Genomic DNA, 12737 nt, shown 5'->3' with positions numbered 1-12737 from the left:
TTCCTGGAGCTGTATAAATGCTGAATAGAATTCAGGCGGTTCCGCATCAACAGCACATGTTCCCAGTTCATTATTTGTCTTGCTATATACAGTATAGGTCCTGTGGTGTGTCACATTGATTTAAGTGGTAACTGGAAAAAAAAATGATAACCCCACTAATCATTTTTTTTGCTTCAGGCCACACATTTGTTATGGGCCAGCAATTCCTACACACTGTCATGAAACGCTTAAAATGTGTTTAAGTTATGCTTCATAACAGCAATAAGAGAGGTATATAGAGTTCACCGTTAGTACAATGTGGCTGCATAAAATGTAGAGGTTGGACGGTGTATTCTCAATCCAACAGATTCACAATATCAACCGTGTTCCTTCTGCTCATACTCCTACTTGTGAAAATAAAATCATCATTTACTTTGCAAAAACATATTAATTAATTACTTGGTGGTATTATCTTTTGTGTTTGTCCAGGTCAACAAGCAGATGCAGACTGTGTCAGAGGACCTGTGTGCGTGCAGGAAGGCGCTTGAGACACAGACCACAGCCCTGAAGAAAGCTACCCATGACAGGGAGGAGCTGGCCAAGGTCGGGGCGGCTCTGGATGTCAAGCTAAGCTCCGCTGACCGAGAGGCCTGTGGTCTCAAGCAGGAGCTAGTTGCTCTGAGGTTTGTGTGTGCGTGCGCGTGTGTGTGTGTGTTTATTTGTGTGGTCTGACCTCTAAAATGTTTGGGACCAATTTAATTTCCAAAACTAGCTTTCCTAGTTTGTTTTCAGCAGTTGCATCCAGCGTAAGCTACAGTAAAACAAGTCTCAGTCTTTCGTCTTTCCTAGTCAGGGTCAGGGTTGGGGTTAGGCACGGATGATGACGAGTGTAAGGAACGAGTCAGTAAATCTCCCCGGAAGCATCGAAAACAACCAAAATACACATTGGTAGACCAACTACTAATGTGTATTTAAAGTAATTTCTTTTCTTAAGCAATTTTTACTTTCTTAAGTAGTCCTTAAGTAACACAGTTTTATTTGGAAACTTCGCTCATGATGGATCTTTGAACTTTATGACCTACAACTACTGGTTCGGAGGTGTTTTTTTCATCGCTCAAACCACTACACCACTTTGTTCCAGCGCGAAGAAGGAGTCCCTGGAGACGGCTTTGTATGAGAGCCAGGAGCTTGCCTCGTCCCTGGAGGCCGAGTGCACCAGGATGGAGGGGGAGAGGCGCAGCTTGGTTCTGGCTAACGAGGCCTTGACGCGTGAGTAGCCTCCTCCCTCAGAGACCCCGCTGTCCTTCGTGCCAAGCCCCTGGCCATGAAGCCTTTCCAACAGCCCACTAGAGATCCATATTTCAGCTCTGAGCTCTGCAACAGCTGGGCTGCAGGATCACTGGAGCTGCTTTCTCAGCTGACCAGGGTCGCACCACCCCGCACAAACACACATGGATCGGATAAGTCGCGTTAAGCTAGCATGTTCCACATAAAGACACGGATGAGTGCCCTTTATAAATAAAACTGTGAATCAAAATCTTGCTGATCCTGGGCGCCTCTATCTTACCAATTGAGTGGGTTTTTGACAGAGATGGGATTCATTTGTCCAGGTGATGCCGCTCGAATGCGCGTGGACGCTGAACACGAGTTGGCGCAAGCAGTGCAGGAGCGGAGCAAGCTGGACGAGAAGCTGGCACAGGTGGAGAGGAATGCCTTGCTGACCCTCAACTGCAAAGAGCAAATTCACAGAGAGCAGCTTGGAGCCGAACGCCGGCAAAAGGTTTAGTGAGACTTAAGTAGATATTATGTTGGGCTCAACAATAAATCCGATGCTTTGGCTATCTATTAACTAATCAGGGGTGGGTGTGTGCATGTTTGGTGGTTGACAGGAACAACAGTGCGCAGAGCTGACAGTTCAGCGGGAGCAAGCTGAGGAGCAGCTGCGTAGACAGTGTGAGGAATGGCGTGTGCACCACCAAAAGGAGCTGCAGCAGGTGCAAGAGGAGCTGGCCAGGCAGCAGCAAGACTTCAACCAAAGCCTCCTGCGGGCTGAGAGTGAAAAGCAGCAGGTGTGTGAGAGTGTGAGGTGGTCTTCATTGGTTTGTTATGATTGTTTATGAACCTTAAAATGTGGACTGAAGTATTTTAGGATAGGCCAAGGGTGAGAGAATTGTCTCATTACCGTGACATCACAAGTTTTGTCTTCACAGTTGCCAGTGAATGTCCATCAAAGGCAGTATGTCTTGCCAGTATCTTTATACAAGACGCGAGGTTCATTCCTTGTCTCTTGGTGGCCGTTTCTCAAACAACCATAGCTTCTGTATGTCCAAGTCCCTGTAAAACAAACCTTATTGTGATCCTGACCTCGCAGTCTTTTGTGACCAGGTTTTGTCTCAGAAGGAGGCAGAGAAGGCTGCTAACACGGAGAAACTCGCCACCCTGCAGCAGGAACTGGCCGCAGCAGGCAAGGAGCTCGAGTGCATGCAGAGGGAGGCACTTAGTAAACAGGAGCAGGAAAAGGTAAAGATAAGGCAGCGTCACATTGGCTGTTGTCACTCATACTCGTTCTTTACATATCACTCAGCCAGCCGATATGTATGCCTGTGTGTCCCAGAAGGCTACAGCCATCCTCCAGTCTGAGCTGCAAGACTTGAAAACTCAATTTGAGGAGTCTTTGAATTCCCATGAGAATACCAAGAAGAGTCTGATTGAACAGGTCAGAGAGCTGAACCAGCAGAGAGAACATACACAACAGGAGGTGAGAACACTTTTTTCCAGCTTTTACAGCAAAACCATGGATGTTGATATGGACAGGGAACTATAAAGGAAATCAAAAAGTAGGATCACAGAAACGGATAGGAAATACAGGCTTGTTTTGCTTGGCATAGGATAGGAGACCATGGATCTGTTCCTAGCATGTGTGGGGGAGTTTGCACTAATTAGTACCAGTGTGAGGGAGAGCCATTTACCATAGGCCACTGTTGACATTGGCAGATGCCGCAAAGCTTTACTAGCATCAGGGTGCCATCAGGTGCAGAGCATGCAGGGCCAAATCCTACAAGGAGAGGTGGTGTCCAACCTTAAGACTTGCTTTCAGTACTCGCTCTCTGTGTCTTTTTCCTGGAGGAAAATTTAGTTCCATTGACCTTAATACAAACATAAAAGCGCAATTAGGGACCATAATTTTGGCTCAGTGACATACCTCCCTGAGCCAAATGAGAGCAGTAAATCTCATCTCTTGGGGTTGCTTGAGGTCAGAATCGCAGCCACAGGGTCGCTGGGCGTTTTTCATGAAATAACAAGCTCACAGTCACCTCATTAAGATGTAACTGCAGAGCTGTACAGGCCTCACCATGCCTTCATTTAAAAGCCTGGTTTCCCTGGAGAAGTGGATTGTTTATCTGTGTTGGACATTGTGGTTTTAACGAAAAAGCAAAAACGGGGATCATCCTGTCCTCGCTCTGTCTCCTTAGCCTTGTCAGAGAATAGTGAATGAGGTTGTGTGGAGCCAGAGCAGAAGAGTTTTGAGGTTTGGATAGCCCTTCCCACCATTTATCAAGTCAAGCTTCGGCGACACTGTCATATTTGGCCGCCACCCCTGCCTGTTTCCTTGTTTGATTATTTTCTTTAATCCCATCGCAGGATTCTCATGTCAGACTGTGACAGAGCAGGAGTGAGGCTGTGTGACAGAGAGCTAGTGAGCATGAAAGAGGAAGAGAGCAAGGGGAGAGAGGGAGAGTGTGCGGGGGGGAGAGGATACGGTCCCTGGTACCATAATATGAAATCAAAGTTTGAGTTAACCCCTTGTGTAAATAAGCCAGTGGGGGAGTGTTTATTTTCGCCCTTGCAGCAGCGAAAGGCTGGCTCCACTGGGACTCGAGGTCCCCCCACTCCTATCCACATAATACAACACTGCTGCCCTCATATTCCCTGCCCTCCTCCGCTATCCCCCCTCATCCTAAAAGAAATATTTGATAAAATAAAGTATAATTGGCAAGATCAGCACTGGTTTGTTTTTTCTCACATTAGAGTTTATGAGAAAGAACCATCTTGTGTGGCCTCTGAACATAACACTCGTCCTCATCCTGCTCCTCATCCTCCCTCTTCCTCCCCCTCCTCCACCACCTCCGGTGTAGCTGCTGTTTATCATGTTGCTCTCCGTGGACTCTTAACACTACGCAGCAAGGAGACGGGGAGAGACAGCACCTGGCTACAGGCCCTCCTGGCTCTTATCCATGCCCAGATAAGCTCTGTCCTCCCTGCTTTTCTCGTTACACACAACATATTGCAATACAATCGAATATGGGTTTAGCAGTGTCTTGAGATTGTGTGCATAGCACTTAAAGTAGTAGATGTTGAGGTTTAGCTTTCAAACAAAGAAGCTCAAAACTGTTATCTGATCCAAAATCAGCCTTGCAGTACGCTGATGGATTGTTCCGTTTTGATTTGTTGATTACATACATGTGTTTGAGCTTTCGTTGTACTGTAGATAACAGCCTAATAAAAGTTTTTGATGAATTTTGAGGATATACATTCATATGATAAATAGACGGAAGTTTTAAAAGCTTTTGAAGGCTTATTTGTCCCTTTTTTTCGGTCCCAATCAACTATTTATAATAAGATGTTAATACACATTTAAACACCTACTACATTCAGAAATTGGTTGACACCAATCCACACCAGAACTAAAAAGTCTCTGAACAAAAAAAAAAACAGTTTATCTATTAACATCATGCATGAGAGATTTACTGTTTATCCATAAAACCTCCTTATTTATCCTCGTTGACTTTTTATTTTCCCTAATTCGGACATGAAGTTAGAGGTCCTTCGTAGGCAGATGCAGGAGACAGAGGATGGACTTAATAAAGGGCAAAGGGAGCTGATTGAGGCTCACAGAGAGCTCCAGGAGTGTGCTCAGGAGCGGGACAGGCAACGGAGAGACGTCCTGGACCTAAAAAGGCTCCTGGGTGACGAGACCCGAGAGAAAGAGGCTATCCAAGCCTCCAACCAGGAGCTAAGAGCTTTTATCAAGAGAGCAGAGAGTGACAACAGCAGGTATGGCTGTCGCATGAAACAACAGATTTCCCGTAATGTCAGCAGCCTGCCCTGTTAACCTTAAACTTATCTTGACTAGCTTGAGACGAGCCGTGGAGGAGAGGGAACAGAAAGTTGCTGTCTCAGAGGAATGTAGACACTCGATGATCCAAGAGTCAACCACCCTACGGAGTAGTATGAGAGAGCTGGAGAAGTCTCGCCTGCAGACACGCAGAGATGTTCAAGAGCTGCGCAGACAGGTGAAAGATTATTGAGCCTAACCGCTTTCCATCTGATTTATTCCAAATAAGGGATTACCTCCACGTAATGTGTGTGTGTGTGCTGTGTTAACGTGAGCAGGTAAAGGTCCTCGAGGGCGAGAACGGCCGCCAGAAACAGGAGCTGCGAGAGCTGCAGGGCCGTGTATGTCAGGAGGAGCAAAAGGAGGAGGAGGCGCGTCGTGAGGCTTTCACTCTCAAGCAGAGAGTGCTGGAGTGTCAGGCTGGCAGAGAGGCAGCGCTGAACGAGGTAGCAGGCCTCCGGGAATTAGTCTGTTGACAACATGCCAGAGCAAACATTCCACCTTTGCATACATACTTGAAGAATACCTGTCATACTCACGCACAGACAGAAAACATGCACGATAGGACACTGTTATTCTATTGTAACAGTGATGGGTATCTTGGATTCTACTTTGACATAGTAAATTGTCAAAGAAACTTGATTTCTTTCCAATTTTTCTGCATCACATCTATTCAATCTTTATTATTTTTTTTTTTTAACCTCTTCAGTCCCATAACCCCATTGTTAGGGTCGGTAAATTCTCATGACCGCAGCAGATAGTCAATTAGAGCAAGGAGGCAACTCTGAAGGGTTTACTTATTATTATGATATATTTGAAGTCTGGTTATTGTTTCCTTTTTCAAAACAAAATAAAAAACATTTCTAAATCAGTATTTTAAATATCTGCCGAAGTATTACGTTGTCCCTCAGTCTTGACTCTTGTACCTCTTAACCTCTCATAATACAGTTTTTTTAAACCCCTATCAGTGGACTTCACTCGCTTGTCAGCTCAAAGCACATTTACTCTCTACAGAAACCATGTTCCCATTATTTACACAGTGTTTGTCACTAGATAACACTCGAGGCATGTTTCTTCAAAAATTACATGCGAGCGTTGTTTTTCTCAGAACTATGTTCAGCCCGTCGCCCACATTTCTGCAAACGTGACATCCCTTTTTCCAAACACAAATGAATTGGCAGATCATTATGTAAAGTAGCATGCTGTTTGTCGATTCAATGACTTAACTGGGCGTTTTAATATTAAATGTATGTTTTTCAACTTTTGCAAAAAACTAAACAGCTTACTGGCAATAAAAGGTTGACAAGTATGTATTCAAATTGTGAAAGATTATAAATCACAGTTTTTATAAATAATAACATAATTCACAATCACACCTACATGCAATAGGCGTAGAGAATATTAGGTCTGTCTTGAGACTCTTTTGTGTGTGTGTGTGTGTGTGTGTGTGTGTGTGTATGTGTGTGTGTGTGTGTGTGTGTGTGTGTGTGTGTGTGTGTGTGTGTGTGTGTGTGTGTGTGTGTGTACGCAGGTTTCAGGTCTGCAGCGCCGTGTGGTGGAATTGGAGACATTGGAGCATCAGAACCGAGAGCTGCTGCAGGACAGAGAGACTTATCAGCAACAGTGTGAGCAGAGGCACAGAGAAACAACGGCCCAGCTGGAAGAAGCACTCGAAGACGGTGGGATCCAGGTCAAGCAACTCTCTGTACAGGTTGGCCTTGCTGAAAGCAAGGTCCAGGGCCTGGAAGAGCAGCTGAGCCTCGGCGATGCCAAATGCAGGGACCTGAAGATTAAGTTGGCGAGGTTGTATTCAGCTCTGCGCCGCACCGTCTGCACAGGCCATGCCAGGCTTTCGGGCACCCCAGGGTCCCACAAACGGTCTCCCTCTCCCTGGAGGAACCACCTGCAAGTAAAAGGTATGGTCATGCACATTCATAATAAGACGATGCAAATGTTTGCATATTTTTTCATCAATTGTGTTCTCTGGTTAGGGGAAGACAATGAGACAGATGGATCTGTGTTATCCCGTGGTGAAGATGAAGAGCTGGATGTGGACACAGTACATACAACCCTGCAGGAATTCCAGCAGGAACTCAGGGACACACAAAGAGACAGGGTACATTTTAACTTCCTAATACCTGAAGTCGGTCTTGCTTTTCAGACCACTAGTTCTGCTCAACAAATAAGTACAAATAACAAACAAAACATTTGTTGTGTTTATATTTCAGCAGAATTGTTGTAATTGTGTTATTCCTTCAGGATGAAGCCAAGGCTCAGATAGTTTGTCTAAGTCAGCAGGTGAGCAAGCTCCAAGGCAGCCAGGATAAGTCAGCCACCCAGCTGTTACAACTGCAGAGGTCTCTGAAGCAATCAGAGCATGGTGAGAAAACTTGGACATCCTACAAACACAATAAATATTAGTTATTTATTCTGTGTAGACATACTGCTCATTTTAACAATTTGACATACTGTTGCAGGAAACAGAGAGATGGCAGAGCGGTTGCACGAGGCGCATACATCCCTTTCCATGCAGGAAGAAATAGTACGTTCCACAATGAGGGAGAACAGAAACCTTGAGGAGCAAGTAGCTCAGCTCAAAATCAGTCTGCAAGCTGCTGAGGCTGAGACCAGGGTACTGCAAGTATGTCAAAGGCAAAGAGACAGATTTTTACCAAAAGTGCAGCATCTTCAGTGACAACTGATAAACTGTCCTTTGCCGATTCCTCCGCAGGACAAGTTGGAGCTCATGCAGGGTTTGGAATCGCTCGCAAGTGTAGAACATCAGAAGCTGAAGGAGTCCCTGCATGCAGCCGAGTGCAAGGTGAGCCGTCTGGAGCTCTCTTTGCGCACCCTCGAAGGCGAGCTCCAAAGGGCCAAGCTCAGGGCAGCAGAGCTGGACGCAGAGGCGGGGGCCTTGCAGGAAAGACTGACAGAGCTGAGGAGGAGGCTGAGTGAGAGCGAGGACCAGGGCGCAGTGCTCAGGGTCAGCGAGGAGAGGTTGGTTACGTCACTGGCTCGAGCTGAGCAGCATGAGAGCCAGTTGAGAGAAGAGATCCACAAATTGTCCAACACCCTCGGCGACAACAGGACCAGCAGCGGAGCCCTGCAGGAGCAGATTACACAGCTGCAGAGAGCTCTGACTGCCAGCGAGCAGGACCGAAGGCTGCTGCAGGTACAGAGTTTTAGGAAGAAAAAAGTATCTAACATAAAACAAATCATGTTCACTGCGTATTTTTTATTTGCAAGCACCCCCATTTCTCAACACAAAGATGTTTGATTGAAACTTCAAAATAAGATGACTAGCCATACCTCCATTACTGTGCTTTGATTTACAGTGCAGCTATGTAACCTCCTCAGCTCCACACTGAGCATTTCTTATTTACATTTGCCTCTGTGGTTTTCCTGAACTACCTCAAAGGCCGAGCAATAAAATGCTCAGGCAAGCTCATTAATTTTCCAAGAGCTTCTCGGGAGAGCTTTCCGGTCTTAGTTTGGAACTGCACTTTAAAGATACTGAGGAAACAAAAACATGACATGCTTAGTATAAATCTCTTGATTTGCTCAAAAGCTGTCAGGTCATTGCAGTAAAACACGAGAGCAAAACACTTCCCTGGAACATTCAACAACATGTCATGGACCGTAAAAAGACACCAAATATAAAGGAAAGGGAGGAATAAAGGGTCAGCCAAAATTGTGTTTTGATGAAACTGAGTGGCTCATTGTCTATCAACGTTTGTGTGACCTTAGGAACGTCTGGATCAAACACAAAATGCCCTCTCAGACAAAAAGAGGCTGAGCCACACACTATCAGAGCAGACCCAGAACCTCCAGAGAGTCCAAGAGGACTTGGAGCTTCAAAACTCTGAGCTGGAGAAGCACAACAGGACACTGAAGGAGGTGAGTCTCACTGCAGATAAAGACGCAAAGGTCGAGGCTCCATTGTGATGTGTGATGTGACGCTTGACTGCGTCCCAGAGCCTGAAGCAACAGCAGGATGCTGAAGTGCAGGCCCAGGGGAGCTCCCAGCAGCTGCAGCGAGAGAAGGAGGAACTCCAGGACAAGGTCACCAATCTGCAGAGCTCTTTGCAAAAGCTACAGAGTGAGAGAGCAGAGATGGAGCGGGTACTGACGCGCCTTGGCAAGGACAAGTCAGTGCTCAGAAAGACACTGGAAAAGGTGAGCTGGCCTATCTGCTGCACTGCACTGTAGATGCATGGTAAATATAGTATATGAAGCTGCTGCCATGAAACCGGAAACAGGGACACAGCCAGCAAGATATTAATCTACTTTTTAGGATTAGATTTGTCTAAATCTCAGTAACAAATGCACATTACTATAAAGTACAATACATGATAATAAAAACATATTGAAAGAAATGTTGCAGTGGTTTATTTTAGTGGCTTGTAGGGAATATATATAAATAGTTACACCCCAGAACATTGAACAGCTTTTTGTCAGGAGACGTGAAAAGTGTTGGTGCCGACTATGAGGTAAAAGATCTGAAATATATGAGGGAGCCAAACCACAAAGGGCTTTAAAATATAATTAAAATCATCTTAATGTAAATTTTAAAGCTGCTGGAAACCCATGTACATATGGAAGCCAGGAGTGAAGTAATATGTGTTTAGTGTTGGTCAGAAGCCTCGCTGCCACATTCTGGATCAAGTGAGATGTGCAGTTGCCGAAGCATTAAGGCACAATAATGGGCACTTACATTAATCCATACAGGAGGAGATAATCTGAATCATTAGCTTTTTCGCCGTGCTGCAGGTTGTCATTTGGTTTGTTCCATTTTCCACATCTCCTTTGTCACACACGGCACAAAGTGGTCTTGAAGCCGTGGAAACCTGTAGGTGGACTGTGAGAACCAAGAAGCTCTGAGCTAAGCTTCTGCTACATGCATTACAGGAAAGCACATGGGTGCAGAGCAATCATGGTAAAGTAGTTCACATTATGTCACCCTTGTGTTGTCGTCAGGTGGAGATGGAGAGGCTGAGGAGGGAGGAGGGGGAGGCGGCAGCAGCGGCAAGGGACCGGGAGCAGTTGGGACGGACAGTCTGCTGCCTAAAACAGGAGCTGGCTGAAAAGCAGAGTGAGCTGCAGGCTGTGCAGGTGAGAGTTCTGCTAGATCATATAGCATGGGATGGGGTCACACTGTGAGGACAGGGCCAATAATTTAGAACATGTCCCTCCAGATATAACATGAATGTAAACAAGTTGTGTGTATTGTCGCTACTAAAATTCTTTGACATTAAGCATTTTAGTAGTATGAAAATACAATGGGTAGTTGCACTGACAAGTTGCATTTGAACAGCAGTAGCTTATCATAATTCTCAAAAAGAGAACGGCTATTGTTCCAATGTAATTTCTCGAACTTGTGTTTGATTGTGTATATCTATCAAACAAAGCTGCCTTCCACCAACATGTGTTTTCCAGTTTCCAGGCAAGTGAGTGAGGGGGTTTCGACCTCAGTAACCCCAGAGGTCAGAGAACCTCTGAGTGCTCCATTTCGGCTCAGCCGCAGATTGTTGTTACCAACCTTTATTTCCTTTCTGTAAACTAATGTGAACGGTCCTCAGGCCCGAGCCTCCCAGCTGGAGCACGCTCACACACAGCGCCTCCTGGAGGTGACGGCCCGCCATCACCAGGAGTTGGATTTGGAGACGGATCGTCTCAGAGACAGCCAGTTTCAAGCAGAGCAGGCCCTGGAGACGAGGGAGAAGGCTCATCGCCATAGGGTCAAATGCCTGGAGGAACAGGTATTTTCATTCTCAGTGTGGATCATTTGTTGGAAAGGTCTTTCTTTTGTGGTACAGGATTATGTCTGTGTATTTGTGTTTGTTCACCCACACTCATTTCTCTTTTGATTAGGTGCTGACTCTGAAAGAGCAGCTGGATCAGGAGACAAGAAGACGACAGACCTATTTCAATCAGATGCTCCAACCTGGTTTGTAAGCGGAGACCCTGCAGTGACCTATGTAGCACCTCTGGCTTCCTCATTCACTGTTCCTCTGGCAGCTTACCAACAACATTATGTTACGAGCTGTGTCCACATTTGGAATCGCATGTATACGCACATATACACACTGCTGAGGCGCTCGGCCCCGCCCATGCACATGTGCACACCGGATTACATTAATCTGCAGGAAAACGCAACAACAACAAACAATGAGTGTTTTGTTTATAAGGGGACTGGATGTGCCAAATTGTTTTAGGGATTTCCTCTCGCTTGCTGCAGTTGGTGTTTCAAAATCTGTTTATGCTGTGCCATTCTCCTTTTTTTTTTGGGAAACATTGTGATGAAAGGTTTCCTCAGTTGGTGCTTCATTCTGCTCTGGTGATTGTTCCTATACTCATTTGTCATATTGATCATGTACCAATTGTATATGTCATGTAATCACTATTTGTGTATACTAATGAGAATATATATCCAAATATTTACAGTAATTGTTTGCAGATTTTCCCATCGCTGTGATGAGTGTATCAGGCAGGCATACAGATTTATTGCGATTTATTTTATTATGTTTTGACTCTCTTAATATGTGTGTGTGCAAAAGCTGTGATTGTTTTTAATAAACTTGGTGTTTCGGAGCATATTTATCCAATTTTGTTTCAAAAAAGATGTTGTGAATTGATAATTAGAGATTGTGTTTATTCTGCTCGCCACACAACTTTATTATAGGGAATAAGAAGGTTTTCTGTGAACTTTGAGAAGGACAGCACTGCCCTTTCATGGCATGTGAGTTCTGGCGTTAGGTTCGCACCATTAAAAGCCTTTGTGGATTTAGTGTTGTGGGTGAGAGAATGACCTTCGCTCTCTGTTGCCAGTGCTGTGTTAAGTGTTTTTCTTTTCAAAGATTGCTGAAGTCTGCAGGGATCGTTATTCCCTGGAAGTTTCACTGGTGATTCCTCTGTAATCCTTCACAACCCTCTAAATCTTTAGACGGTACGTGGACTTCCTTTGATGATCAGAAACCAAAAACGTATTGCGTCTGCAGTCACCACTTGTACGTGTAAGTATCCGTGTTCTCCCTCAATTCAGTTCTGACTTACAATGCTCACTGTACAGTGTTGCATTCACACAGCAGCACACACGCAGTCTTCTTAACGTGAAACTTTGCATGCCTTGGTAACTGTACGTAGTAGGATTCTCACTGAAAGGGGAAAATCTTGTCCGAGTTTCTTTAAAGCAGCCCTTTGATTATCATAAATCCGCCCAGTGGTTATCCAGTTACCAGCCTCTTTTCTCCTATTGGCTGGAAGGAGCTAATTATGCAAGGTAGTGAATCCCTGTGGGGAGGTGGGGCCAAAAACTGAAAGAACTCCTTTGGCAGGCAGAATAGAGCTTTTATTGAGGATATTTCTAAGCTGACCATCAGGGACCAAATCACTGGATTGTTAAAAAAAAAAAAAAAAAAAAAAACATCTCCGCTGAATCACGCTGCTCCCCCTCTTTCATTCCTTCCCTCGTTTCATTTCAGTGAGACGGAGTGTAGTAGAGTGAAGTAGAGTGCAGTACCCAGCAGCAAGCAGAATGCAAGGAATCTACAGTATTCCCTTGTCTTACACAAGAAGCCCCGTTCACTACTAAAGGACAAGAGACGGGAGTGAGAGACAGAGCCAGAGAGCAGTCCAGGGAGGA

The 12737-nt window shown here is 45.2% G+C and overlaps 1 protein-coding gene across 12 annotated transcripts in view; it reads left to right on the top strand.

The window, feature by feature from the left end:
- Positions 1-12717, top strand: part of crocc2 (ciliary rootlet coiled-coil, rootletin family member 2) — a 33349-nt gene extending 20632 nt beyond the window's left edge. For 5 of the 12 annotated variants that reach the window (XM_068591140.1, XM_068591137.1, XM_068591139.1 and 2 more), the window contains 22 exons: positions 469-662; positions 1121-1248; positions 1590-1759; positions 1869-2048; positions 2365-2499; positions 2594-2737; positions 3453-3508; positions 3622-3676; positions 4796-5034; positions 5114-5273; positions 5374-5541; positions 6627-7011; positions 7087-7211; positions 7355-7475; positions 7573-7736; positions 7827-8267; positions 8843-8992; positions 9071-9271; positions 10073-10207; positions 10675-10854; positions 10967-11046; positions 11953-12068. In XM_068591140.1, the coding sequence (XP_068447241.1) occupies positions 469-662; positions 1121-1248; positions 1590-1759; positions 1869-2048; positions 2365-2499; positions 2594-2737; positions 3453-3508; positions 3622-3676; positions 4796-5034; positions 5114-5273; positions 5374-5541; positions 6627-7011; positions 7087-7211; positions 7355-7475; positions 7573-7736; positions 7827-8267; positions 8843-8992; positions 9071-9271; positions 10073-10207; positions 10675-10854; positions 10967-11046; positions 11953-12001 (3660 nt within the window). In that variant the 3' untranslated portion in view covers positions 12002-12068. Of the gene's footprint in view, positions 1-468; positions 663-1120; positions 1249-1589; positions 1760-1868; positions 2049-2364; positions 2500-2593; positions 2738-3452; positions 3509-3621; positions 3677-4795; positions 5035-5113; positions 5274-5373; positions 5542-6626; positions 7012-7086; positions 7212-7354; positions 7476-7572; positions 7737-7826; positions 8268-8842; positions 8993-9070; positions 9272-10072; positions 10208-10674; positions 10855-10966; positions 11687-11952; positions 12109-12576 lie in introns of those variants that run through there. The other 7 variants (XM_068591142.1, XM_068591146.1, XM_068591138.1 and 4 more) reach the window with 7 other exon arrangements.
- Positions 12718-12737: the final 20 nt, after the last annotated feature.

Source organism: Clinocottus analis, unplaced genomic scaffold (assembly GCF_023055335.1).
Source record: "Clinocottus analis isolate CAN_PGR_092001 unplaced genomic scaffold, fCliAna1.0.p SCAF_25, whole genome shotgun sequence".
Taxonomy (NCBI): Eukaryota; Metazoa; Chordata; class Actinopteri; order Perciformes; family Cottidae; genus Clinocottus; species Clinocottus analis.
The sequence above is the reverse complement of the archived record's forward strand: the minus strand, read 5'-3'. Positions and strand labels throughout refer to the sequence as shown.